We start from the raw sequence: 26420 nt of genomic DNA, 5'->3' as shown, positions 1-26420 counted from the left end.
AAAACCAGCCTTGGAGGCATGAAATGACAGTCTCTATCAGGACAAAAGCACTCAGGGAAAAAGGGACAAAAATGGATGCTGTTGAGACATGGAAGAGATGGGGGGGCACCTGGGTGGTTCAGTCGGTTAAGTGTCTGACTTTGGCTCAGGTCATGATCTCATGCTTCATGAGTTCAAGCCTCGCATCAGACTCCTGGCCCTGGGGCACTCACTTTCCTGTGCCAAATTCACCTGAGAGACCTCAGCAAAGCCACTCTGGGACACCCCAAAGGAAGGGCTTTCCAAACCCTGGGAGACGCCCCAAAGCAATGAGTAAAGTCTGTTGATCCAGTGGTTGACCAAATTAACAGAAGGCATGCTTGTGATGACATTTTTGTTAAAATATTTTATTAGCAAATGTTTAATAATGAGGCTTGATAAAATAAATCTTTCTTATTCTATTTTCCAGAAGTGGAGAGAGCAAATGACTTTAATGACGGGTAACAAATCCTTTTCCAACTCTGGTGGTTTCCAATTTTTGGCTTTCATCAAAATTGAAAGAGGTCTCATGGACCTGTCAGCTGACAGGTCTTTACAAATAATATTTTTATTTTATTTTATTTTAGAGAAAGGAAGAGTGTGTGATGGGGAGAGGGGAAGAGGGAGAGAGAGAATCCCAAGCAGGCTCCACACTCAGCACGGAGCCCAACACGGGGCTCGGTCTCACAAACCGTGAGCTCATGGCCTGAGTTGAAATCAAGAGTCGGACGCTCAACCACCTGAGCCACCCAGGCGCCTCTACAAATAGTATTTGATGATAGATCACTGTGTGATTTTTGGCTCATAACTAAGAAAGCTTTAAAAGAATCGGGTGACAGTTACTATACTAAAACTTGTTGCCTCATCTATTTATTTAGAAGACAAAGTTTTGTCAGCTCTTCTAGCAATAAAAATGAAAAAACAAACCAACCAACACCAGGAAGAATACTGTTGCTGATCTTGAACCAATGTAGCAATAATAGCCACACAGAAATAACCTGATCTGCAAACAATACACTCATTTCACAAGGAAATGACTAACATCTACAAATAATCATTTGTTGTTTCTAAATTAATAAATAGTAATTATGTTGTCTGATCAGTTATGCATTAATAGCAACTGTGACAACAACTCAATCCAGAAGAAAAAATTCTAATACAAGGAATTATGGCTTCAGAAAAAAAAGAGCACCACACAACACTTGTAGAGAAGTATGACACGGTGATAAATGAGCACCTTACAGCTTAAGGATACATTGCATCAGGAGAACAGTTTGTGAACAAGTGGGATGGAAGGGCTCTAGGATCTTGGCACCTGCCATATCATCCCAATGCACTGAAAATAAGAGTTCAAGGAGAAAGAGGAAAATATGTCACATTTTCAACTGTTAACGAAGACCCTGTTCATTCATTTTTTAAAGAAATGGATGATGGTGGCTATAAAATCACTACTGTATTTGGATTCCCTTGGATAAATTCAAAAGGGCAATACAGGAACGTCACTTAAAAATGTGAATGCATATAATATGCCTACAGTCCCTTGCAATTATTTAAACTTTTAAGCAAACTGCAGCTACCACCTTAAAATGCGTGAAGAGATGCATAGTTTTTCCAAAAAAAAATTTTTTTAAGTGGCCTCTGTGCCCAACCTGGGCTTGAACTCATGACCCTGACAGCAAGGGTTGCATGCTCTACTGACTGGGCCAGCCAGGTGCTCCTCAAAGCATTTTTTTAGACATTGATGTTGATAAAACATTACACCTAATAACTGCAGAAATCAAAGTGAACCCAAATTTTTATCAACACACACCAAATACTGGTCATAAACAAATCTCCATAAATTTCAAAGGACTGAAATCATACTTAGTAGATTCTCTGATCATAAAATTTATCAGGAAGAGTCCTCTGGAAAATCCCCAATTATTTGGGGTCAAACGAGGTCACAGGGGAGATTAGGAACTGTTTAGAAACTAATGACAAAAGCACAACATATCAAAATTTGTGATAACGCAACTAAAGCAGTGCTGACAGGGAAATCTAAGACTTTCAATGTTTACCTGAGAAAAGAAGAAAGCTCCTTAGACCAGTGATTTAAGCTCCCCTCTTAAGAAGCTACAAAAAATAAGACAGACAAAAAAAGAGAAAAATAATGAAGAGTTTAAGTCAGTTAAGTAGAAAATAGTCAAGCAACAGGGGGGAAAAAATCAATGAAAACAAAAGCTGGTTCTTCCAAAAGATGAATAAAATCAAGAAACACCTAGCAAAGTGATAAAGAGAAAAAGAGGAAATGGGAGTCTCCAATTTTAGGAATCAAAGAGGGGACCTCAACACACAGCACAGAAAGCAAACAGGTTAAAGAACAGGAAATTGTGTACAGCTTTCTACCAATCAATTTGACAGCTTGGGTTAAACAGAAGATGTGAATAGCTGCATATATACGAGTATGTGTGTGTGCGTGTGTGTATGTGTGCGTGTATGTATGTGTGCATGTGTATATGTATGTGTGTGTATATACACACACACACACATATATATAAGAAACTGAAACTGTAATTTATTTTTTTAAATATTTATTTTTGAGAGAGAGAGAGAGAGAGAGAGAGAGACAGAGAGAGAGAGACAGAGAGAGAGAGAGAGAGAGAGAGAGACAGAGTACAAGCAGGGGAGGGCCAGAGAGAGTGGGAGACACAGAATCTGAAGCACAGAATCCAAAGCAGGCTCCAGGCTCTGAACTGTCAGCACAGAGCCCGACATGGGGCTTGAACACATGAACTGTGAGATCATGACCTGTGCTGAAGTCAGATGCTTAACTGACTGAGCCACCCAGGCACCCCTGAAGCTGTAATTTAAAAATTTCCACAAAACTCCAGGCTCAGAGAAAACTCTAAGCTCCGATGGCTTCACTAGTGGATTTTATCAAATATTTAAAAAGAAGAAATAATACGAATCTCACACACAGTTGAGAAAGTAGAGAAGACCCTCTAACTCATTCTAGGAGGCTAGCATTACCATAACACCAAGACAATCTTTAAAAGATATTACAAAGTAGGGGCACCTGGGTGGCTGAGTTGGCGAAGTGTCTGACTCTCGGTTTTGCCTCAGGTCTTAATCTCACGGTTTCGTGAGTTCGAGGCCCGCTTCGGGCTCTATGCTGACAGTGTAGAGCCTGTTTGGGATTCTCTCTCTTCCTCTCTCTCTCTCTCTCTCTGCCCCTCCCCTGCTCACACTGTCTCTGTCTCTCTCAAAATAAATAAATAAACTTAAAAAAAAATGATACTACAAAGTAACCACAGACCAGTAGCTTTAAACACAAAGGCAAGAACTCTAAGAAAATATGAGCAGTAGAATTCAGCAGTAAATAATAAGGGTAATCCAATACAACTAAGTGGGGTTTACCCCAGGAACATAGGGTTGCACATTTGAAAGTCAATTAATGTAATCCATCACATTAACAGAATAAAAAAAAAGAAAGAGAGAAGGAAAACAGTCTCATTCACAAACATGAAAATCCTCAAGGGTCTATAAAAGCCTACTATAATAAGGGAATTTAGCAAGATTGCAGGATAAAACATCGATACACAAAAGTATATAGCATTTGTGTATATCAGCAGCAAACAATTAGAAAACAAAAAATTTAAATTCCGTCTAAAAAAAAATCTTAAATTACTTAAGAATAAATCCAACAAAAGCTGTGCAGGGCCTCTATACAGAACTGTATAAAACACTGCTGAGAGACATTAAAGATCGAAATAAATGGAAAGAGATACATTATGCCCATTGATTGGAAGACCCAATATTCTTAGGATTGCAGTTCTCCCCAAATTAATCTCCCTAGAGTGCTTCTAAAATGTATATGGAAGGAGCAAGAAGGTAGAATGTGTAGAAGGAACACAGTTGAAGGTCTTATGCTATGTGATTTTAAGACAAAAAAACCATAGAAATCAAGACAATTGGCATTGACATAAAGGGAGACAAAAGGATCAATGGAACAGAATAATCCCCACAGATGTATAGTCAGCTGACCATCAAAAATCCCATGGGGAATGGAAAATTTTTTTCATCAAATGGTGATGGAACAGTTGGATAGCCATAAGGAGAAGAAATAAATGTTGACTCCTGCCTCATACCACACACACAAATCAGTTCAAGGTGGATTATATATCTAAACATAAAACCTGTCTAAGAATATAGAGGAAATCTTTGAAACCTTGGAATAGGTGAAGAGCTCTTAGACAACAGAAAGCACAAACCATAAAACAAAAATCCACTAATCATACTTTGTTAAAGTTAAAAACTGCTGGGGTGCCTGGTTGGCTCAGTTGGTTAAGAGTCCAACTTTGACTTAGATCACATCTCCTAGTTCATGGGTTTGAGCCCCATGTTGGGCTCTGTGCCGACAGCTTGGAGCCTGGAGCCCACTTTGAATTCTGTGTCTTCCTCTCTCACTGCCCCTCCCCTGCTCGTGCTCTGTCTCTCTCACCCTCAAAAATAAATAAACGTTAAATACAAAAACAAAAAAATTTGCTCATCAAGACACAGCTATGAAAATGAGAGGGCAAGCCACAGACCACATATATTTACTGGCAAAATACTTAAAAGTATATTAAAAATTTAAATCTGACAAAATATTGTATCAAGAACATAAACAATCTATAATAAAAAGACAAACCAGTAAAAAAAATGAGCAAAAGACTTGAACAGAAACTTTGCAAAAGAATACATACAAATGGCCAACAAGAACATGAGGAAATGCTCGAATCCTTCATCATCAATGCAAACTGAAATCATAGCATAATATGATTTTATTAACAACTCATTCAGCTAAATTAAAAACAGTAACGTCATCAGATGTTGTGAAGATTTAGAGAACTGGAATGCATATACATTGCTGGCTCATCACACTCTAGATTTTGAGTCGTAAAGGTTATCTCTGAAATGGGGATAACTGCCCCGCCACAGGGTTGAGGGTTGTACTGAGAATCAAATGTACTAATTCTGGTTCTGGCACAACACACACCCATACCCAATCATACATTGGCTCCCTCTCATCTTTTCCTTGAACAGCTATTCCTGTGCTTGGAGAATTGTGTCCCTACACTCTTTGTGCCACATGATAGCCAGTCTCTGCTTCTCTCGGTTCCCAGCTAATTTTTTTTAACGTAGATTTCATTTTTTTTAAAATTTTTTAAAATATTTATTTTTGAGACAGAAAGACAGATCTTGAGTGGGGGAGAGGCAGAGAGAGAGGGAGATAGAATCCAAAGCAGGCTCCAGGCTCCAAGCTGTCAGCACAGAGCCCAACACGGGGCTCGAACTCAGGAACTACAAGATCAGAGCCAAAATTGGATACTTAACTGATTGAGCCACCCAGGCGCTGCAGTCCTCAGCTATCTCTATAAGGATGGAGAGCCTCAAGGATCAGGCTGCTTCTCTACCTGTCCATCACTAGCTGCTCTTCCTGGAATCAGCTGTGCCAAAAAAGTGCAAGTGGCAAAGATTTGGGGCAGGGGGACTTCTTTTCTTTTTTAATGTTAATAATTTAACCCACACTGACAATTCATGCTGTTATGACACTGTAAGATCTTAGAGAAGCTACTTGCCTTGTTTTAACCTCAGTGAAAACAAAAAACAAATCAAAACAAAATATGAGCTGAACTGAGCTAGGCAGAAGGATGTCAGCCTTCCTTGGGGACTGTCCAGCAGCAGCAGAGAGCTGGGGCAGGATCCTGCCCTGGCAACAATGGCCACAGCTTGCTACTTGCCTTGAGTTCCCAGAGATGTCTGGAGAACTGATGACATGAAAATATAGTGTGCATGCAAAAGGGCTGCTGTTTCTAGGACAGACTCGTTATATGCCTGAGGCTTTGGTTATATACAAATGAACAATGATTTTTGAGTTTCCATGCCCTAAGGGGCTGTTTTTCAAATGGATGTTAATCGGAGTCTGCCCAGGTCATAGGACCAGACGTCATTTTTCCCTGACATTCTCTCTGGTCAGAACAGATGACCCCAAATTCAGAATCTTTCCAATTTGGCCCAAAGTTGGACATAGGAAGGGCATGACTTTCCTTCTTTTGTGTGCCCATATGTATATTTGTCCTTCCTTTGTTGGATTTTTTTTGCTTTATCAAAAGGTAAGACCAATAACCTGTTTAGGATGCTTCTCCTGGTTTCTGTGTTCATCCTTCAGAAACTTGCAGCTTCCTCTACACTGGAGGTTTGTCGAAAGCTTTCCTGTCTATCCTGACCACTCTCTTTCATAGACCATTCTTTGTCTATATCAATGACTTTGGTGCTCACAACTTATTATGCTGTCATTAAAACAATACAATACAAAACAAAACTGTTTCCAGTTAATAATTTGCCAAGTGGCTAATGTACTGTTTGAGGACAGTGTTCCAAATATGTAATACTTATGAAATTATGACTTTTTAAAAAAAAGATTTTATCTTTAAGTAATTTCTATACCCAGTGTAGGGCTTGAACTCACAACCTTGAGATCAAGAGTCACCTGCTCTACAGACTAAGCCAGCCAAGTGCCCCAAATTATGTTTTTTCTTGGAAATGGAATTGGATTATTGACAAATAACATTCTAACTATGGACTCTCTTGCCATAAAGTAACCAATTCAGATCTTCCCAAAATAGGTCCTGGATGTTAACAGGTGCTCCATGAATAAAGATGATATGGTCGATTAAGTTTGGAGGGATGCGGCAGTTTTCCAGCTGTAGGACTTGTCAGAGCCTTTAATATGCTCCTGCATTGTGAATCTGGTAGAGAGGAGGGAGATAGTCTAGTAGTTCCCAAACTTATTTGACCCTGGGATCCTTGCATCTTGTAGTGCTAGTGTTTTCCAAACTTTAGGGAAGCTACATCCTAATACATTCCCCAGGGCTGGGGTGGAACTGGGACATCACATAGGACAATGCTTTCTTTTTCCAAGTAAGATACATTTTGACGTTTACTAGGAGGAAGAAGGCCAGGGTTCTTCTCTGTCCTTTTCCAGTCCTTTTGGTTTCCCAGGCCTGTCATATATGGCTTAGCCTAGCAGAGCACCCATAGAGGCTTGCTTCAAAGCCATCCCCACGAGGATGGCAAGACTGGGGCCTGTGTGCCTGTTTCCTTCTGGCACGGTTCGCCCCTGCGTGGGCTTCCTGAGGTGACTCAGTTCCTTTTCTCCCTGGGTCTGCCTTAAGCCATGCCGAGCCGCCCAGAATTGTGGAGAACTCAGAATATAAGCCATACATTCACCAGATTCCTGGACAGACAGGGACCCTGAGCAGCTTGGCTCATGCTTCGTATCCCACAGACCTCACTTGTATGTTCTTCCACGGGCCTTGCCAATGTATCCTTTCCCTTCCGTTTTCCTAGATAGCCCATGCTGAGACCAGAAAGCTGCTCTGTGTTTCATATCCAGAGAGAGAGAGAGAGAGAAAGAGAGAGAGAGAGAGAGAGAGTCTTTGTTCAGAGAATTGAACAACTCCAGGCCCAGGTTATCAATAATACCCCTGTCCCTGCACAGATATGCCAGACCCTGCCCTCCAGGCACTTCTTGGCTGGAGAGCCACGATACCAGCATGGAACAAAGAGGAAGTGTCTGTAGTCTCTGTGAAGGTGCTAGATGATGGGCTGGTCACAGGCTGGGAGGAATTCAGGGGAGCGACGACAGGCGGGTGTTGAAGCGGCTCATATAGACAGCTGAGCTGGGTCTAGAAAGATCAGTAAAGTTACTTAAAAAATAGCACTTCTGGCTTCTCTCCTTGTGATTATAAATGACTGCATGATCAATGTATAAAACTTGAAAAAGAAACCTCAAAAAACTAAAGGAAGAAAATTAAGACCACTCCAAGTTTTTTTCAATGCATATATTTTTTTTTTAATAAAAAATTGCAGGAGTCTGTGAATATGGGTACATATATACATGTGCATCTGTACACATGCATAATGAGCATATATATCTTGTACGAGCAGTTCTCAGCCTTAGCTGTTCGTTATAACCACCTGAAGTGTTTGTAAAAAATACTGGTGCTCGACCCCAAATAAATTGAACAAGAACCTTAGAGGCTGGGGTGATAGTTATGTTAATTAGTTTGATTATGATGATGATTTCACAACGTATACAGTTTACATATGTTGTACAGTTTATTTTATTTATTTATTTAAAATTTTTTATCTTTATTTATTTTTGAGAGAGAGACAGCGTGTGAGCAGGGGAGGAGCAGAGAGAGGCAGACACAGAATCGGAAGCAGTCTCCAAGCTGTCAGCACAGAGCCCGACTCAGGGCTCGAAATCACGAATCATGAGATCATGACCTGAGCTGAAGACGGATGCTTAACTGACTGAGCCACCCAGGCGCCCCATGTACAGTTTAAATATATACAACTTCCATTTGTCAATCGTATCTCATAAAGCTGGGAAAAAAATAAAAGGATTCAGGGAATTTTAACCAGTACTCACTGATTACACATGTGTGTGCGTGTGCGCGCGCGCACACACACACACACACACACACACACACACACACACACAGGTTGAGACCCAGGCGCTGTGTATTTTTACAGAACCGGGGAGATCTGACTATGCACTCAAATATGAGGTCCACACCTCTAGACCCTTCAGAGTAAAGTGAATGCGCCTCCATCCATCTCAAGAGTGAGAACATCTGAGTCCCCCCAACTGATGGCAATAGTGGAGTCCAAAAATTCAGTCTATGTCCTGCTGAATGTTGAGGATCTTGAGGGAAGCAATACAAAGTGCTTTGGCTGCATCTTGGGAGTTTGGTCTTGGGACAGTGGCCTGGTGAGGCTGGGGTTTGTGCTAGAACCTGGGTTGGTGAGATGCACCCAAGTCTTGCCTGCTGGGTCAAGTCTTTGGTCCCTAAAGTAGCTGCAATTGCTAAGCTGTCGTCACCTCCTAGAGCAGTAAATCCTTAGAGGTGGGCTTCTTCCCCTCAGGTGTCATTTTCAGGAGAGGGGCTTTGAGCTGCTGTGACCAGGATGATCTTTAAATTACTGATGAGTCGGCTTCTGAGCAGTGAAGATCTGGGCTGTGATACACCAATAGCCATGGACACCACAGTGCCACTCCCCAAGCCTGGGGAAGCACAGGATATGGGCAGTGTTTCAGTCTTTTAGGTGAAGGTGCAAGAGGCTGCTGGGGAAGGGAGGAACAAGTGAGCCTCAGTCAGAAGGCTCAGGGCCCTAGAGATGGGGGCACAGGCTGCCATGTTGGAGGCTACATGTTGGTGGCTGAGTGCTCTGCTCTAGTAAAGCAAAGGTCCTTCACTTCATATCTTTGGGGGAGAGACAAGGGGCAGGAGAGAGTCTAGCTCAGTCTAGGTCTTAAGCCCAAGGTATAATGAATCTCAGCAATCTTAGTGACCAGCTCTTTCTGGATCCATGGACAAGAAGCCCAAGGAACACAGTCAGGACTTGCCCAAGGCTCCCCCCTACAGACCTGAACCACCTCTCCACCTGTCCACCTCTTCCTCTTCCTTCTGAAGTCTTTCTTCCCGTTCTCACCCACAAAGTGTGAGGCTAATTTTTTTAAGTTTGTTTGTTTGTTTGTTTATTTAGAGAGATAGGAAGGGAGCAGGGGAAGGGCAGAGAGAGACGCTGGGGGGTGGAGGGGAGAGAATCCCAAGCAGGTTCCACGATGTCAGCTGAAAGCCCAATGTGGGTCTCGAATTCATGAACCATGAGACCATGACCAGAGCCAACATCAAAAGTCAGACACTTAACTGACTGAGCTACCAGGGCACCCTAAGAGGGAGGCTACTTTTTGTCATTTGGAGCACTTCTGAAAAGAAAGATCTTTTCACACACTTTTCCTAGACCAGCCAAAGTGATTCACTTTCAGAACAGTGAAGATCTACCTATTCATTCAAGGTGACCTTCTCCCAGAAAAATGGGGTCAACTCACCCTTCCCTTACACCAGTAACTTACTTTACCCTACCGTATTCTAGAAGAATCAGCAAACCAGGAGAACCTGTTGTAGTTGGATACCTACACTGTTATGGCTTCCCTTTGTCAACACCTATTATGATACCATGTTTCCAAGGGTTTGAATATATTTCCAATATACATACCCTTCTTTCACACATATACTGTAACATGTGCTCTACTTTTTCATTTAGATTGAAATCCATTTTTGTACTCTTATAAATAAAAATACTATAAACCTCCTTATACATGGGCTTTGCAGTAGACACAGGATTTCTGACGGTGGTTGGGGGTGGTACTACATAGAGAAAACAGAACAGAGGCGGTAAGGAGAGGTGGACAACATATAAGGTAAGTTCATAGGAACAGTGAGTTATCAGAAAGCCCCTAATTCAGAGTGATATGAAATACGTTTGGCTGGCAAAGGACAGGCACTGGATCAATCAGGCTAGCTGTGGGAGCATAGCAGCATTCTGGAGGTTCCCTGCTGGGTCAAGCATCACCTACCTACCTACCTACCTATCTATCTACCTACCTACCTACCTATTTAAGAGGGAGAGAGAGAGAGGGAGCAAGTGAGTGAGGGGCAGACAGAGAGAGAGAATCCCAGGAGCGGGAGAGAGAAAAAGAGAGAGAGAGAGAGAGAGAGAGAGAGAGAGAGAGAGAAGTGGGGCTCACCCGAAGCCAGGCTCATATTTTACCTGAAGTGGGGCTCATGTTCACCCGAAGCAGGGCTCGAGCTCACTGGAAGTGGGGCTTGAGTTCACCCCATGTGGGACTCAAACTCCAAACGTGAGATCATGACCTGAGCTGAAGTCAGATGCTTAATGACAGAGCCACCCAGGCGCCCAAGCATCACCCCTTTAGGGAACGGATTGCAGAAAGTGGGGTCCTGGGGCAGAGCCTGGGGCACTGGGGCAGTAGAGGGCATTGGGAAGATGGCTCAAGAAAGTGTCTATTTATCCACTAATAAGAAAGTATTTTACTATTTTAGTGATTTTGGAGCCATTACAGTGCTTGTCTACTGAACAGCAACCCAGATAGGGTGATCTCATGGCAGTTCTCTACACAGCTCTAGAATGTCCCATGCCTTTTTTCTGAATGGAGACATCCCCTGTCAGACTTAATTCTACAGGGAGACCTGTAAGGACCATTTTCATAGGAACTGATAATACTTCTCTGCAGCATGTGAGAGAATAAGCTGTAAACATCCCCACAACACCCTGGCGAGGTGTTTAGAAAAATGAATGGCTTTTACGGGAAAATAAACCAGAGAGGTCTTAGAAATGTTGTCCTGACTCACGAAGCCCTCATTCTCCACACTCTCCTGTGTCGACACAGTTGACTCCAGAGGGACATCAGATGAGTTGAAACTTTGAGTTTGCAAGCTATCACTCTCTTGCCCAACAAAAAAAACATACACCTTCGCATCTAATGGGTTTGCTTCTCACTGCTCCTGAGACCTGAGGAGGTGGCAGGGAAAGTGCTCACCTAGACCTGCTGTGGGGGCTCCTGAGGAAGTTGAGTTCCAGGGAGCTTCTGGTTCCAAGGGTCATGAGTCCCCCTTTTGAGATAATCCTTCACTCACCCTACCAAATGTGCAGGGAGAGCGGGCTCAGGAACATAATTAGTCCATTGAGAATGCAAAATCATGAAAGAACATAATGTATTCTTGATGTCAGGTACAGAAAATGGACTTTCAAATATTTATTCTGGAAAAACGCTTACCATGGGTCATAGTATCTAATAACTTTATTTGTCTGGACACACTCTTCTCAAGGGCCATTTCCACTTGACCCTGGTGGATCAGGTGATAGGCTGAATCAATGACCCGGTCCAAGTTAAATCTGCAAAAGCAAAGCTAACAGGCAAGGAAGACTTTTCCAGGAATACTGCACCAGAGGAATGACACAAAGGTCAACTCCACTGAAACAGGAATATGAGAATTTTTGAGAGCTGCGGTAGGGGGAATCTCAGGTCACCTGCAGTTATTTTTTTCTATTAATTTATTTTAAAATTTACATCCAAATTAGCATATAGTACAACAATGATTTCAGGAACAGATTCCTTAATGCCTCTTACCCATTTACCCATCTTTCCCTCACAATCCCTCCAGCACCCCTGTTTTTTCTCTATATTTAAGTCTCTTATGTTTTGTCTCCCTCCCTGTTTTTATATTATTTTTGCTTCCCTTCCCTTTCATCTGTTTTGTATCTTAAAGTCCTCATATGAGTGAAGTCATATGATATTTGTCTTCCTCTGACTAATTTCGCTTAGCATAATACCTTCTAGTTTCATTCACGTAGTTGCAAATGGCAAGATTTCATTCTTTTTGATTGCTGAGTAATACTCCATTGTATGTATGTATAACACCACATCTTCTTTATCCATTCATCCATCGATGGACATTTGGGCTCTGTCCATACTTTGACTATTGTTGATAGTACTGCTATAAACATGGGGGTGCATGTGCCCCTTTGAAACAGCACACCTGTATCCCGTGGATAAATACCTAGTAGTACAATTGCTGGATCATAGGGTAGTTCTATTTTTAGCTTTTTGAGGAACCTCCATACTGTTTTCCAGAGTGGCTGCACCAGTTTGCATTCCCACCAGCAGTGCAAAAGAGATCCTCTTTCTCTGCACCCTTGCCAACATCTTTTGTTGTCTGAATTGTTAATGCTAGCCATTCTGACAGGTGTGAGGTGCTATCTCATTGTGGTTTCGCTTTGTATTTCCCTGATGATGAGTGATGTTGAGCATTTCTTCATGTGTCGGTTGGCTATCTAGATGTCTTCCTTGGAGAAGTGTCTATTCATGTCTTTTGCCCACTTCTTCACTGGATTATTTGTTTTTTGGGTGTTGAGTTTGAGAAGTTCTTTATAGCTTTTGGATACTAACCCTTTATCTGATATGTCATTTGCAAATATCTTCTCCCATTCCGTCAGTTGCCTTTTAGTTTTGCTGATTGTCTCCTTCGCTGTGCAGAAGCTTTTTATTTTGATGAGGTCCCAATAGTTCATTTTTGCTTCTGTTTCCCTTGCCTCTGGAGACATGTTGAGTAAGAAGTTGCTGCAGCCAAGGTCAAAGAGGTTTTTGCCTGCTTTCTCCTCGAGGATTTTGATGGCTTCTTGTCTTACATTGAGGTCTTTCTTCCAATTTTGAGTGTATTTTTGTGTATGGTGTAAGAAAGTGTTCCAGGTTCATTCTTCTGCCTGTCGCTGTCCAGTTTCCCCAGCACCATTTGCTGAAGAGACTTTCTTCCATTGGATATTTTTTCCTACTTTGTCCAAGATTAGTTGGCCATACGTTTGTGGGTCCAGTTTTGGGTTCTCTATTCTGTTCCATTGATCTGGGTGTCTGTTTTTATGCCAGTACCATACTGTCTTGATGATTACAGCTTTGTAATATAGCTTGAAGTCTGGGATTGTGATGCCTCCTGCTTTGGTTTTCTTTTTCCAGATTGCTTTGGCTATTCAGGGTCTTCTCTGGTTCCATACAAATTTTAGGATTTTTTGTTCTAGCTCTGTGAAGAATGCTGGTGTGGTTTTTTTTTTTTTTTTAATTTTTTTTTTAACATTTATTTATTTTTGAGACACAGAGAGACAGAGCATGAACAGGGGAGGGGCAGAGAGAGAGGGAGACACAGAATCGGAAACAGGCTCCAGGCTCTGAGCTGTCAGCAAAGAGCCCGACGCGGGGCTCGAACTCACGGACCGCGAGATCGTGACCTGGTTGAAGTCGGACGCTTAACCGACTGCGCCACCCAGGCGCCCCTGCTGGTGTGGTTTTGATAAGGATTGTGGTCACCTGCAGTTTTTAATTGCCCTTCACAGTTGGAGCAGGGTGCCCATCACAGCCAAGTGTCTATGCTCCCATAGGGATTGGGGGATGGGGTGATATCTCCTTTGAGGTTTTCCTTACCTTTTTTTTTTTTTTTTTTTTTTGAGAGAGAGTGAGAGGGAGAATGAAAGGGGGAGAGAGAGAATCTTAAACAGGCTCCATGCCTAGCACAGAGCCTGATGCAGGGCTGGACCTTATGACTGAGATCATGACCTGAGCTGAAACCAAGAGTCAGATGACTGACTGAGCCACCCAGGTGCCCCGGTGTCTTCATTCCAAAAAGATGTCTCCCAGGTCCCTGAGAAAGACATTCCTGGATTATGAGACCAGCAAGAGACTGGGAGAAGATCTGCATTACATCAAAGGGGCAGAGAAAGAATTTACAGTTTCAAGTTTTCTAAAGTAAATGCTCTAGAAAAGGGAGCCTATCATCAAGAAGAAACCTGTCCAGGGGCGCCTGGGTGGCGCAGTCGGTTAAGCGTCCGACTTCAGCCAGGTCACAATCTCGCGGTCCGTGAGTTCGAGCCCCGCGTCGGGCTCTGGGCTGATGGCTCAGAGCCTGGAGCCTGTTTCCGATTCTGTGTCTCCCTCTCTCTCTGCCCCTCCCCCGTTCATGCTCTGTCTCTCTCTGTCCCCAAAATAAATAAATGTTGAAAAAAAAAATTAAAAAAAAAAAAAGAAGAAACCTGTCTAAACTTCAGTCGAACTGAGGCAAATGTTAAAGCCATCTTGTTTGCACTTTAATCAATCCATGAATGCACCACAAAATTTGTTCCTGCTAACCTTGAGAACAATCCTGAACCCAGGGATACATTAACTTGTAAATTTTGGGTCCGTGTGTGTACCTTCTTATAAATCGTCCACTGAAATAAACTTATAAATGTTTCCTTTTACTGCCCTCACCCAGGAGTATTTTCATTAATTAATTCAGTAAACACTGATGAAGTACATCTGTGCTGGGCATCATTTTAGCAGAACAAGATAGAAACTTCTCTTCATCAAAGAGACCTCATAGCACTAGAGGATAAAGATGAGTAAATGAACATGTAAAATATAATGTGAGATTTCCTCAAAGGTTAAATATGAAGGTACCATTTGAACTAATTTTGCTCCAAGGTATCTACCCAATGGAAATAAAAACGGATGTCCACACAAAACCATGCAGCACAAGGGTGTTCGTAATAGCATTACTTAATAATAATTTTAAAAAAATTTTTAAGTTTACTTTTTTGAGAGAGATGGAGTGTGAGTGGGGGAGAGGCAGAGAGAGGGAGAATCTCAAGCAGGCCCTGCAGGGCAGAGTCCACGTGGGGCTTGAACCCATGAAACTGTGAGATCATGACCTGAGCCAAAATCAAGAGTTGCACACTTCATCGACTGAGGCACCCAGGCACCCCACATCAGCCTTATTTATGATACTCAAAAGGAAGAAACAACCCAAATGCCCATTTAGTGATGAATGGATAAATAAAATAAGGCATATCTGTACAACAGAATATTATTCTGCATGAGGGAGAAATGGGAGTACTGATGTGTGCTAGAACATAAATGAACCTTGAACACAGTATCTAAAGTGAAAGAAACCAGTCATAATGGGCCATACATTGTATGATTCCATTTAGATGGAATGCCCAGAACAGGGAAATCCATAGAGATAGAAAGCAGATTAGTGGTTGCCTAGGGCTTTGGGGGTTAGAGAAAATGGGGAGTGACTGCTAATGGGTATGGTGATGAAAGTGTCCTAAAATTGATTGTGGTGATGGCTTAGTATATTCACAAAATTATTGTTGTGGGAAAATGAGAAGAGCACTGGATTTGACATTAGACCTGGTTTGAATCCCATAAGTGTTGGATACTTGATTTGTCCAATGATATGCCCTTTCTCCATGTTCTCCACCTCATTAAATGGTCTTGCCAACCATCCCCCCAGCTACTCAAACTGGAAACGTGGGAGCCATCTAAATCCACACCTCCCAGCCTCCCATTGCCCTTAGCTAATTAGCTGAGTCCTACTGATTTTTTTTTTTAGTTTATTTATTTAGGGAGAGAGAAGGAGAAAGAGAGAGAGAGCACATGTATGTGAGTTGGGGAGGGTCAGAGGGAGGGTCTCAAGTAGGCTCCACACCCAGCACAGACCCTGGGATCATGACCTGAGCCAAAATCAAGAGTCAGATGCTCAACTGACTGAGCCACCCAGGCGCCCCACTACTGATTCTTTCTTCAGTCTTTGAAGTGCTCTGTCTTCTCCATTCCTGCCCACCCCCCACCTTTTGCTGACACCATCTCCTACCTGGACTACTGCAGAAGCCTTCTCTAAGTCCCAGCTCTTTAACCTAATCCCTCCCACCCTCCACATCACTGGGAGGGTAGTGTTCCTAAAAAAAAAACAAAACAACAAAATCCCTCCTGTCACTTTGCTCAGTATCATTCAATGGTTCATGACTGTGTCCCAACAGCAAACACATATCCGGTGATCCACGCATGCCAGGCACCATTCTAAGGACTTTGGATGCACTAACTCCAATCCTCAGGTCAGTCTACGTGGCAGAGGAGGGGATTAGACACGGAGAGGTCAAATGACTTGCCCAAGGCCATGCAGATGGCCAAGTGGGAAGCTGGGGTTGAATCCAGGGAGCCTGGTCAGGTCTGTGCTTACAGCCCACACACTAGGGTGCCTCACAAAGATGGAGACTCCTTCCTGTGACCTTGGCCCTTCCTACCTCCAGCCCCTCCACATGCTCCTGGGCTCTGGTGTTACTGAACTATCTGCATTTCCTCAAAAGGGCCTCACTTAGCCTTGCCATCCCAGGCATGGCCAAGAAGCTCACTGGTGAGACAACTGGGGGACAGGCCTCCCACAGCTGCCCTCACTCTCCCCACACCTTCGGGTACATGTGGGCTGTGCTCTAGGCCTAGCGATGGTTGTCATTAAGAACTCTCAACAATGACCAAAGCGCAACTCTCCAGCTAGTAAGAGTCGAGGCTGGCTCATAATCGATGAGAGCATGAAGAACACATCTCCAGAGGGACTGCGTTCTGATGGCCCCACAGAGCTCTGATTGGGTAGCATTCCCACTTCTAGGAATTCACTTCCTCCCCCACATGGGGTGTGCCTTTGTGTCCTTCTAGACACCCATGCTCAGCTGTGGGCTTTTCACACACTGTGCACTGCTCTCCCTCTGCAGTGAAAGGCTCACTGCCTCTCTTCCTCTAAGTCTTGGAAGGGTGCTGGGACCCCCGGAGCAGGGGTCTGTGTTTTGCTTGACAGGGAACATCATCAGCTGGTGATGCTTCGAGGTGAGGGGTACTCTGGTTACGGTTCTAACAGCCCATGTATCCACATGAGGGTTGCCCGAGGGGCTCTTCCAGGCTTTCTGGTCCCTCCTGGCCTAATACCTCAAAGTCTCTCACTGAGGCCCTCTTCCCACCCCCTCTGCAGGCCTCAGCCTCCAGGACTAGAGTCCCCACCTCCCCTGGAGCAGATGCCGGGAGCTCTTTGAAATCCTGAGTCTGGGACTGGGCATTCCAACAGCAACTCCTTGGGTGCGGATCTTGGAAAGGCCTCTTCAAAACTGTCTCGGCCGGGGCCCCGACGACAGGCTAGTGGAGGTTTGCAGGACGCCAAAAACATCTCCAGTGCTCCAGGAGGAGCAGCCAATGGAAGCTGCGGCTGAGACCCCTCCCACTCCCCACCATGGGCATCCAGGTCTCCTGCCTCCCTCCCCCCTGGCATGCCTGGCACAGAAGTGAGGACCTGGCGGCTGGCTTCAGGGTCTGCAGAACCCTCTCCGTCTGCCTTGTGGTTCCCAAACGGAGCCTCAGCCCATCCAAAGATGGCCTGGAGACAGCTGCTTCTCGCCTGCTGTCTCTCAGCTGCTGTGCTCCTCACTAGTGAGTATGGGGAGACTCCAGGTTGCGCTGGTGTTAGGTGAGGCTGCTCAGGTGGCCCAGGTGGAAAGGGGGTGCTTACTGTGCAGATGATTGTGTCTGGTGTGTGTGTGTGTGTGTGTGTGTGTGTGTGTGTGTGTGTGTGTGTGTATAACAATAGAACACAGAGAAAATAGCTTGCCTGCTGGTTTCCTGGGGAGACTGCTCTATGGCTGGTATGTGAGGGACCTGGGACCCCACCCTGGGGCCGGGCAAGACACAGTGCCTAGGAAGAACTGTCCCAGCCTAGCTCAGGGTGAAGGTTCCCCTTGGGTGCTGCAGCCCTCATGCTGTGCTCTCCCACAGTGCTGCAGGAGGGCGCTGGTGCATCGGTGGGCACCCAGCAGGAGGCAGGACAAGACGTTCGGGAAGGTGAGTGCAAGGGCCACCCCGGGGTGCAGGGCTACTGAGGTGCCCTGGTGAGCCCATGCCGCTCGTGACCGGCCTCTCTCGGGTTTCAGATGTGGAACAGAAGATCTTCATGCAGGAATCAGATGCTTCAAATTTCCTCAAGAGGCGTGGCAAGCGGTCCCCAAAATCCCAAGATGAGGTCAACGGTAAGGATGCTGGAGGCCTGCCTTCTGCTCCCCCCTCCCGTTCTTTCTGTCCCAGTGGGCTGGGCTGTGGGGCAGCAAGGGACCCAGGAGGGCTCAAACTGGGCCACTGGGTATCAAAGTGACAGCAGCTCTGAATTAGAAATTACATGTCCTCGGTGGCAGGTCACGTCTTCAACTACACCGTCAGGGTAGGGAACAGAAGGGACAGTGCCACATTGAATGCACTTAATAGAGCTGAGATGCATCCCAATTTTGGAGAAGTTTAAAACGTTAAGGAGAAATATGTTCTAGTCAAGAGGAAACATGGTATCTCAGTGTGTGCTTTTTGGCCTACAGAACAGTGCCTCGCATGCGAGAGCAACAGCATTGCAAGGAGAGGGCACCTGGGAATAGGGGCTGGGACTCTGGGTCTGGTGACAGCTATGCTAAGTGGCCTTGGCCACTTCCTCCCCTCTGGGCTTATGTTTCCTTATTTATAAGCCCCTGAAATTGTGGTACTCAGCCAGCAGTGTTTTGTTTTTTTTTTTTAATTTTGTATCTAATACATTTGGAAGGCTTTTGAGCTTGGAATGTGTCTCCTCAGTCTGAAGTAGGTCCTGGTGTCCCCTGCCTGGCAGGGACCCTCATTTCCATGACCTGCTGACCCTTGAAGGCATTTGAGTTTCCTGCCCTTGAACTAGATTCTTCCAAGGACTCTGAGCTCTGTCTCCGAGTCTATGGCTTGATCATTACTTGTGTGTCTGAATAAACTCTTTGTTTCCCTCGGCACACTCAGCAAGGTAACTTGCTCGGTAAAAATAACAGGACTGTTTTCAAGTAATGAAAATGCTTGGAGATGAAATTCCTTCCCCCCTGCCCCCCACAACTGAGTAAATATTAGCCACACTGGGAAAACCTCCAGGCCTCCTACAACTTGAGATTTAGAAGTTAACAAATGTCAAGAAACACTGAAAGGGCTGTGATGGATGGAGCCTGGGCAGTTCTTGATGGAAATCAAAGAAGCAACGTCCTGGCAAATTTTTAGCAGGGAGCAGGAGTGAATTCAGGACAGGAGAATAGTTTCCATTCTCATCAGCTGGTTCAGAACCACAAAGGGCATGGGAAGTCAGAGGTCCCTCACCCCAAACAGAAGCTCTGTGCATCGGTCGTGGGGGGTCCAGGACAGGCTGAACACGCAAGGTGCACCTGAGCTCACCTGCTGTCACTTGGCCGACTCCGTGCACGGGAGAGCCCGAACATGTCTCAGGGTGGGTAAAAGGCATGTGACACTGATAGACTGGAATTCGGAACCAGGAAAAAGGCATCTGACATCGCGAAGCTTCTGGGGAAAGACGCAGGGTCCTTTTAGCATGAGGAGGAACTAATCCCTAAGAAGGGACACCCACAGTGCACCGGATGCGGTGTCGACGTGGCACTTTGTTCCAAATGTTGTTGGCCATTGCTGAGTCAGAGGTCTCATCTGTGGGGGCTCCAAAAAGGCAATGTGGGAAGACGATTTCTTTTTTTGAAGTACATAGGAATGGCAAATGCTTCTTTAGGATTGGTGATGTCTCCTTAAGGCCTTGCTTCCTAGACTCCAACCCCCTTCCTTCCCATCCTCAGTGGCTTTCTGGTACCTGGAGCACACTGGGGCTCAAGGTGGGTCAAAAGGAAGATGGTGCCATGACAGGTATGTTCTGGGCCAAGGGGTGGAGTGTGGGTACCTGGGGCTCTGGCTTGTCCCAAGCTGTACCCCAACCAAATGTATGACTTCGATTAGGTCACTGTACCTCTGTGAGCCTCAATTCCCTCCTAAGAATTGTATGAATGTTGGGCAAGGGTCAGGGGAGGCTTGGGAAAGGAAATTCCTTCCACCAGGCTCAAGAGTCCCACAATTATGTGGATAAAGGCACAAGTGTGGGGAAAACACGGGATTTACCCAAGGAAATCTGCATGGAGACCAAGTCATAGTTAACTGGATTTTTAATCTGAGTTCAACAATAATAATATAATATAGTGTAATATATTATAAATAACTACAGCATGTTAGTCCCCCCTCTTTGATGTGATCGTGCCAGAGGGGTGTGAGGTGTCCTTCAGGGTCCAGTGCTTCCTGCACCAGACACGGCCTTCCTGATGTTGTGGATTTGTCCAGTTGAAGCCCAGTTAAATTTTTTTTAAATGTTTATTTATTTTTGAGAGAGAAGCACAGAGTGTGAGCAGGGGAGGGACAGAGACAGAGGGAGACACAGAATCCGAAGCAGGCTCCAGGTTCTGAGCTGTCAACACAGAGCCCAACGTGGGGCTCAGACTCCCGGACCGCGAAATCATGACCTGAGCCGAAGTCAGACGTTAACTGACTGAGCCCCCCAGGCACCCCAAGTTGAAGCCCAGTTAAAAGAAATATCTTGATACTAAGAGAGCTCTCGATAACTTCCTCCAGACAACCAGAGTCCTCACACCAAAGCGGTCAAGATTTAAGGGTAGAAGTGGATGAACCTGGAAACTATCTTACACCTAAAAATCTATAATCTTGAATGGTTTTTTCAGGCTACTTTCAAGTGTGAAGTGTGGTGAGGTGTGATGTGCTAGTTCAGGTGGGGATTCCCACCGGGGCTCAAGGGGCTACTGGTGTAGCAGCCACATAGAAGTGGACCTCCAATTTTATCATGTAGAACTAAGAGTTCTCTGGCTTTCAGCAGAGCAAGAGAGGCCCAAGAAGGAAGCCACATTCCATCATAGGATGCCACCTCCAGTTCAGTAGAAGAGTCATTAAGGCCAACCCACACAAAGGGAGGGAACTGCCTAAGGAAATGGATAGCAAGGATCATCTAAGATTTCCCTAACTCATGCCATGATTGTGCCCTGTGTATGCTTCTATCACAGCAACCACTAGGCATGACTTAAAAAAAGATTTTTTAAAAAATGTTTTATTCATTTTTTGAGACAGACACAGAGCGTGAGCAGGGAAGGGACAGAGAGAGGGACACAGAATCCCAAGCAGGCTCCACCTGTCAGTGCAGAACCTGATGTGGGGCTCAAACTCACGAACCGTGAGATGATGACCTAAGCTGTAGTCGAACACTGAATGGACTGAGCTACCCAGGTGACTTTGGGCATCACTTATTGTTATTTCTTTCTCCTTATCTGAACTACTGGCCCCTAAAGTCGAGGGACACAACCTTTTTTACTTGACTTTTTAATCTCAGGGCCTAACACACATTTTGGCTGTGACAGGTGCTCAAAGATGTTGAGTGGATTTAAAGGTATGAATGTGAAATTGACTTTAAGTTGATGACTCCCTCCTGATTTTTGATCACAGGATTCCTAGTTTCTAACTGGCCCAGGACACTTGGATGCACCATTAATTTTATGAGTGATTGCTTTTCTCACTTGCAGAATGGCATGGTTGGAGAGGGTGAGTTCCTGGGTCCCTCAAGTTTTAAAGTTTGCATCAGGAGTCAACCATCTTAGCGAAACCGCCATCCTTCTCCCTCTCAAACAACCCCTCCCAACCAGCTTAAGTTTCTCAGGCAAAACAATTAGTGTCCCCCTAAATGCGTGCAGCTGCCCCCATTCTTGGAGGCAACTCTCGCCTCTTGCCCTTTCCCAGCGGAGAACAGGCAGAAGCTGCGGGCCAATGAGCTTCGGAGAGAGTACTACGAGGAACAAAGGAACGAGTTTGAGAACTTCGTGGAGGAGCAAAATGATGGTAAGAGCTCTTCAGCCAGGGTCGTTGGGGAAGTGGGCCTTTGTGGGAAAATCAAAAGTTGCCTCCATGTCTCCCTCAATTTAAATGTTAATTTATTTTATTTTGAGAGAGAGTGCACAGGCAGGGGAGGGGCAGAGAGGGAGAATCCCAAGCAGGCTCTGTGCCTTCAGCACAGAGCTCGACCCAGGGCTTAATCTCACGAACTGTGAGCTGAATGCAAGAGTCGGATGCTTAACTGACTGAGCCACACAGGCGCCCCATCCCTAAATTTTAATTAGAGGAGGGAGGGAAGAGAGGCTCTTTCAGTTCACATCTTTGGGAGTCTTGAAGGAAGAAAGGCACAGACATGGCTGTAGACCTTGAGAAGGCGAGGAGAGGATACAACACGTAGTTTCCACTGGCTCAGGGAACGTTCAGCTGATTCTATTTTCTACTCTTACGTGGGAATCACTGTGTTCTCTTAGCGGCTACACCTAGTGGCTTAGCTCGGGTACACGTGGGTTATACCTTTCAAGTACCTTGGATTCACATCAATACAACAGCTCTAGGAACTACTCATTCTGGAAAACCAAGCCCTTCATTTACCTATTCACTCTGATCAGCATTTTATTTGATGGCTGTAAGCAAACCAGGAAACCTGACCTCAGAAAGCAACTCACCCATCGTGTTGGACATACCATACATTTTGTGTTCTGCTTGTGTCCTATGCAGTTGCTGTTCATATCTTTTCTAGGCTTTGGCCTTTGCCTCAGTCTCTTCTTATCAGGCAATCGGCATACTTTATTCCCTCCATTAGCCCTCGGGCAGATGGGACTCCTACCTCCCTCAAGAAATGTTGATTTCATCAAGTCCTCCATGGAGGCAGCTGGGTATGGGTATGGGCATGGGCAGAAGGAGGTTCTGTCTTTGAATCAGTCTCCCATGGGGTGGGATTTGACTTTGCATCTATTAAGCGTACTCAAGTGGTACCTGGAGCAAAAATGTGTAGGAACATTTAATAGGCCTGACTGGCTGGCCAGAGTGTGTCGGTTTGAGTCTTTCCTCAATCATTAAGATGGAAATGCTCCTGATGCACTTGAGCTTGGACACAAGGCCCCAGGTTAGATGACCTTTGCTAGAGAAAGTCAGTGATTTCAGTTCTGAAGTTGTGGTCCTCCTGGCTTGTATGCTCTAGTGGATTTGTATGCTCTGGTGGATTTGCCCTTTCATGGCATCTCTTAGGAAAAGGATACAATCAACAGGTGCCTGAGGGCTGCAGGCCATGCCCACTGCCTCGCAGGTGGCCCTGAGGTATTGGGCTTGGATCTGCCAAATCAAGCTTTCCTGGTAACATCAAGACCAAGTTCAGGCTGTCTCGACTCAGAGGGAAATATTTCTGTTGGATATGTGTTTACCTTGGTGAACAGTTGGGAGAGGCATTTAAAAAATGAGCATATGGCCTGCAAAATTCCTTCAGTTTTTTGTTTTGTTTTTTTAGCACTTTGTTTTGTACATTTTTAATGTTTCAGGTCCAAATCCCTCGCATCTGGGTGGAGAACACTGTTTTCCCTTTCACGATGAGTTAGGGTGAGGGGCCAGCACTCTGGGATGACAAGTCCTCTATTAAAGGCAGAGGAGACAGTGATCAGGGGCCTCAGGCCTATGGGGACTGTAGTGACAGAGCTGTGATTACTGGCAGAGCACTTGCTCTGTCGGGCACTGTTCTGAACCCTCCAACCCTGACAACCAGCCTCTCAGGCCTTAATAATTTGTTTTTTAGTTTTAAACACTCAGGCTTAGAAAGGATCCTTAAATATCCAAGGTGCCATAGCTAGTCAGGGATTTGAACCAAGGTGTTTTGCCAGCAAAGCAACATTCTTATAAATGAAGGAGGATCACGTGCAGAGAGGTCTCGAGGACTCACTTTGATCTAGGAATTGGCCCGTGTGGACAGATGGAGTGAGGAGAGAAAAGAGAGCACCCCCACCCCCCAAACCCAGGAGAGGTCTTCTCAGAGCTTGATAAAGAAGGAGGCAAGGAGGTGAAGTGGGCCCAGCCTGCCTGAGAGTGAGTGGGTGAGCATCGCAGGAAGTGAAACTCATTTCTGTTTTCCTCCTCTTCCCTTGCTTCTGCCCCAGAGCACCGTGTCCTGTGTGGGGGCCGGGCTGGTAAGACCTCTACCCTGGCGGGGAGGGGGGGGGGGGGCATTCCAAGCCCTACACTCTCCTCAGTCAGGACCTTAGTTTTTCAGTTGGCTATCTTGATGTGACAGCATCACCTGTCTCAGAATAACTGCCAGTTGAGGTTTACCTCCCACCCCTTAAAAGCAAATGCTGAGGGGGGCGCCTGGGTAGCTCAGTCGGTTGGGCGTCTGACTTCGGCTCAGGTCATGATCTCGCAGTTCGTGGGTTCAAGCCCCACGTAGGGCTCTGTGCTGACAGCTTGGAGCCTGGAGCCTGCTTCGGATTCAGTGTCTCCCTCTCTCTCTGCCCCTCCCCCATTCATGCTCTGTCTCAAAAATAAATAAACGTTAAAAAAAAAAAAAAAAGCAACTGCTGAGGAACTACTATGGGTAAAGGAAAGGACTTGGATTTTCAAAGCAGGAAGTTTAGGCAGGTGGTCTGAGAGCGATTTCTGGACCAGAGTGACCTTCCTGAGAGGGTGAGAACCCCATCTCCAAGGCCCATCAGTGCATCTAAGACACTGGACCTATTCTGTTGTGGTGCCTGGCTGCACCTCTACTCAAAACCACCATCTTTACAAGGCAAAGATGCCTCTGAGTTCTGCCTCTGAAAGTGCCAGAGTAAACAGTGTGCTGAGCCCCTACTTCTAAGGTCTGCGTGGCAGCACAGATCTGCTTCCACCTTCAAAGCCAGAAGCCTGGGTCAGGCCATCTGGAGTTGGCTGTGTGACACCTGACTTGGCTGAAGATGCTCAGCCACATGTGGTTCCCTGCACAGAAGTCACATTGTTTGGGTCTTTGGGTCTTTACCAGGGAGCCCTTCCCTCTGTCGAAGTGTAATGGGGTGAGAAGAGTTTGGCACAACCTGGAGAAAAAAACAACTTCTATGCCAAAATCCCGCCCTCAAGAGCCTTTTACATTGAAAAATTTCATTCATATGGAAAAGTATATATATTTCTTGGTTACCCCCACGTAACTATCACCCAGAATTAACAATGATCAAATTTCCCCACACTTTGCTTCATCCATGCCCTTTTCTGGTTGGTTTTTAAAACATAATGTTGGGGGCACCTGGGTGGCTCGGTCAGTTAAGTGTCAGACTCTTGATCTCGGCTCAGGTCATGATCTTTTGGTTTCGTGAGTTTGAGCCCCACATCGGGCTCTGCGCTGACAGTGTGGAGCCTGCTTAGGATTCTGTCTCCCCCTCTACCGCACTCCTGTTTGCTATCTCTCTCTCAGAATAAATAAACTTAAAAAAGCAAAATTAAAAAAAAAACAAAAACACAACACATTAAGTTTTAAAGCCTGATGGAAAAATTCCTTATAATGCCATTGCTTGAAGTTGACAGTCATTGCCTTCCATGATTTTTTTCGACCATAAAGCCCATCATCTCTTTGCGTTATTCCTGGGTTATCTTTGTACTTTGTTTCTTACTTGTTATTTCTTTGAGCCAATTTCTGGTGAAGGCCGTCCCGCCTTGGTGATTATGTACGGGAAAGGGCACTGAACCAACACATAGACCTTGACTGGCTCTCCTGGCCTCCAGCTCTTTCACCTGCCTGGGCTTGGCTCTCACCTCCACCAGTGAGGCTTTTGGACTCACTGTTCCCTCACGTCTTTCACTTCAGATCTTCTGTCACCAGTGCACCCAGGCACAGTTTGTTCAGGTCACCACAGGGTAGGCAGTTTGGACTGATGGCTGACAAGAGCTTGGTGGCTCTCCCCAGGTCAGAGTGCTCTCCGTACTAACATGACGACCTCACCTCTGTTCCCCAGAACAGGAAGAGAGAAGCCGGGAAGCTATTGAGCAATGGCGCCAGTGGCATTACGACGGCCTGCATCCATCATATCTCTATAACCGCCACCACATCTGACCTCATTTTGACAGAGCAGGAAGATGGAGCTTGAAACTCACAAACCTACCCCAGGTGTCTGACCAACGCCTCCACACCAGCAGGCCCCTTCACAGGGTCTCAACTGGGGGGGCTCCTGGGGCGGGGGGGCTGCCGTGGTAAACACACAGGCCTTTTGTTCTGATGTTTTAAGATGCCCTGGCTTTTGCTTCTTTGCAGATGATTTTCTGAGGTGAGCAAACACCTGCGGGGCCTCCTGGCACCAAACCTTCAGTGACGTCCCCTTATTTAGCCATTGTTCCCACAGTTAAGACTCCTGTCCTGTAGAACAATGAGAAGGGTCGCAATAAAGACGACAGATGACGTGTTCGCTTAAGGCTTAGAAATAAAATTGCTGAGTCAACACTGTATCATCGTGTAAAACCT

General features: G+C 45.3%; 2 protein-coding genes across 5 annotated transcripts in view; one reads left to right on the top strand and one right to left on the bottom strand.

The window, feature by feature from the left end:
* MCM10 (minichromosome maintenance 10 replication initiation factor) overlaps nucleotides 1–26420 on the bottom strand; it is an 83365-nt gene that overhangs the window by 12477 nt on the left and 44468 nt on the right. The window contains exons 21-22 of one of the 3 annotated variants that reach the window (XR_007154167.1): nucleotides 20053–20057; nucleotides 15969–15979 (exon numbers count right to left, since the gene is read on the bottom strand). The exons of 1 other annotated variant lie outside the window; for it this stretch is intronic. The gene's annotated coding sequence lies outside the window, so the exon portion shown is untranslated. Of the gene's footprint in view, nucleotides 1–6670; nucleotides 7728–15968; nucleotides 15980–20052; nucleotides 20058–26420 lie in introns of those variants that run through there. One more of the 3 variants, XM_047868055.1, reaches the window with a different exon arrangement.
* Nucleotides 16317–26278, top strand: UCMA (upper zone of growth plate and cartilage matrix associated). 2 transcript variants are annotated; one of them, XR_007154169.1, is made up of 7 exons: nucleotides 16317–16335; nucleotides 17244–17695; nucleotides 18038–18103; nucleotides 18193–18288; nucleotides 21881–21979; nucleotides 25918–26069; nucleotides 26214–26278. XR_007154169.1 is itself a non-coding variant. In XM_047868056.1 (6 exons), exons 2-6 carry the CDS (start codon nucleotides 17536–17538, stop codon nucleotides 26013–26015), a joined length of 519 nt encoding a protein of 172 aa, XP_047724012.1. In that variant the 5' UTR covers nucleotides 16317–16335; nucleotides 17244–17535; the 3' UTR covers nucleotides 26016–26077. The 2 variants fall into 2 exon arrangements, 1 of the variants encoding a protein (XP_047724012.1); XM_047868056.1 differs by lacking the exon at nucleotides 26214–26278 and having other exon boundaries at nucleotides 25918–26077.

This window comes from Prionailurus viverrinus, chromosome B4 (genome assembly GCF_022837055.1).
Source record: "Prionailurus viverrinus isolate Anna chromosome B4, UM_Priviv_1.0, whole genome shotgun sequence".
NCBI classification, from domain to species: Eukaryota; Metazoa; Chordata; class Mammalia; order Carnivora; family Felidae; genus Prionailurus; species Prionailurus viverrinus.
Note: the sequence above shows the minus strand (reverse complement) of the source record. Positions and strands in the feature narration are given on the sequence as shown.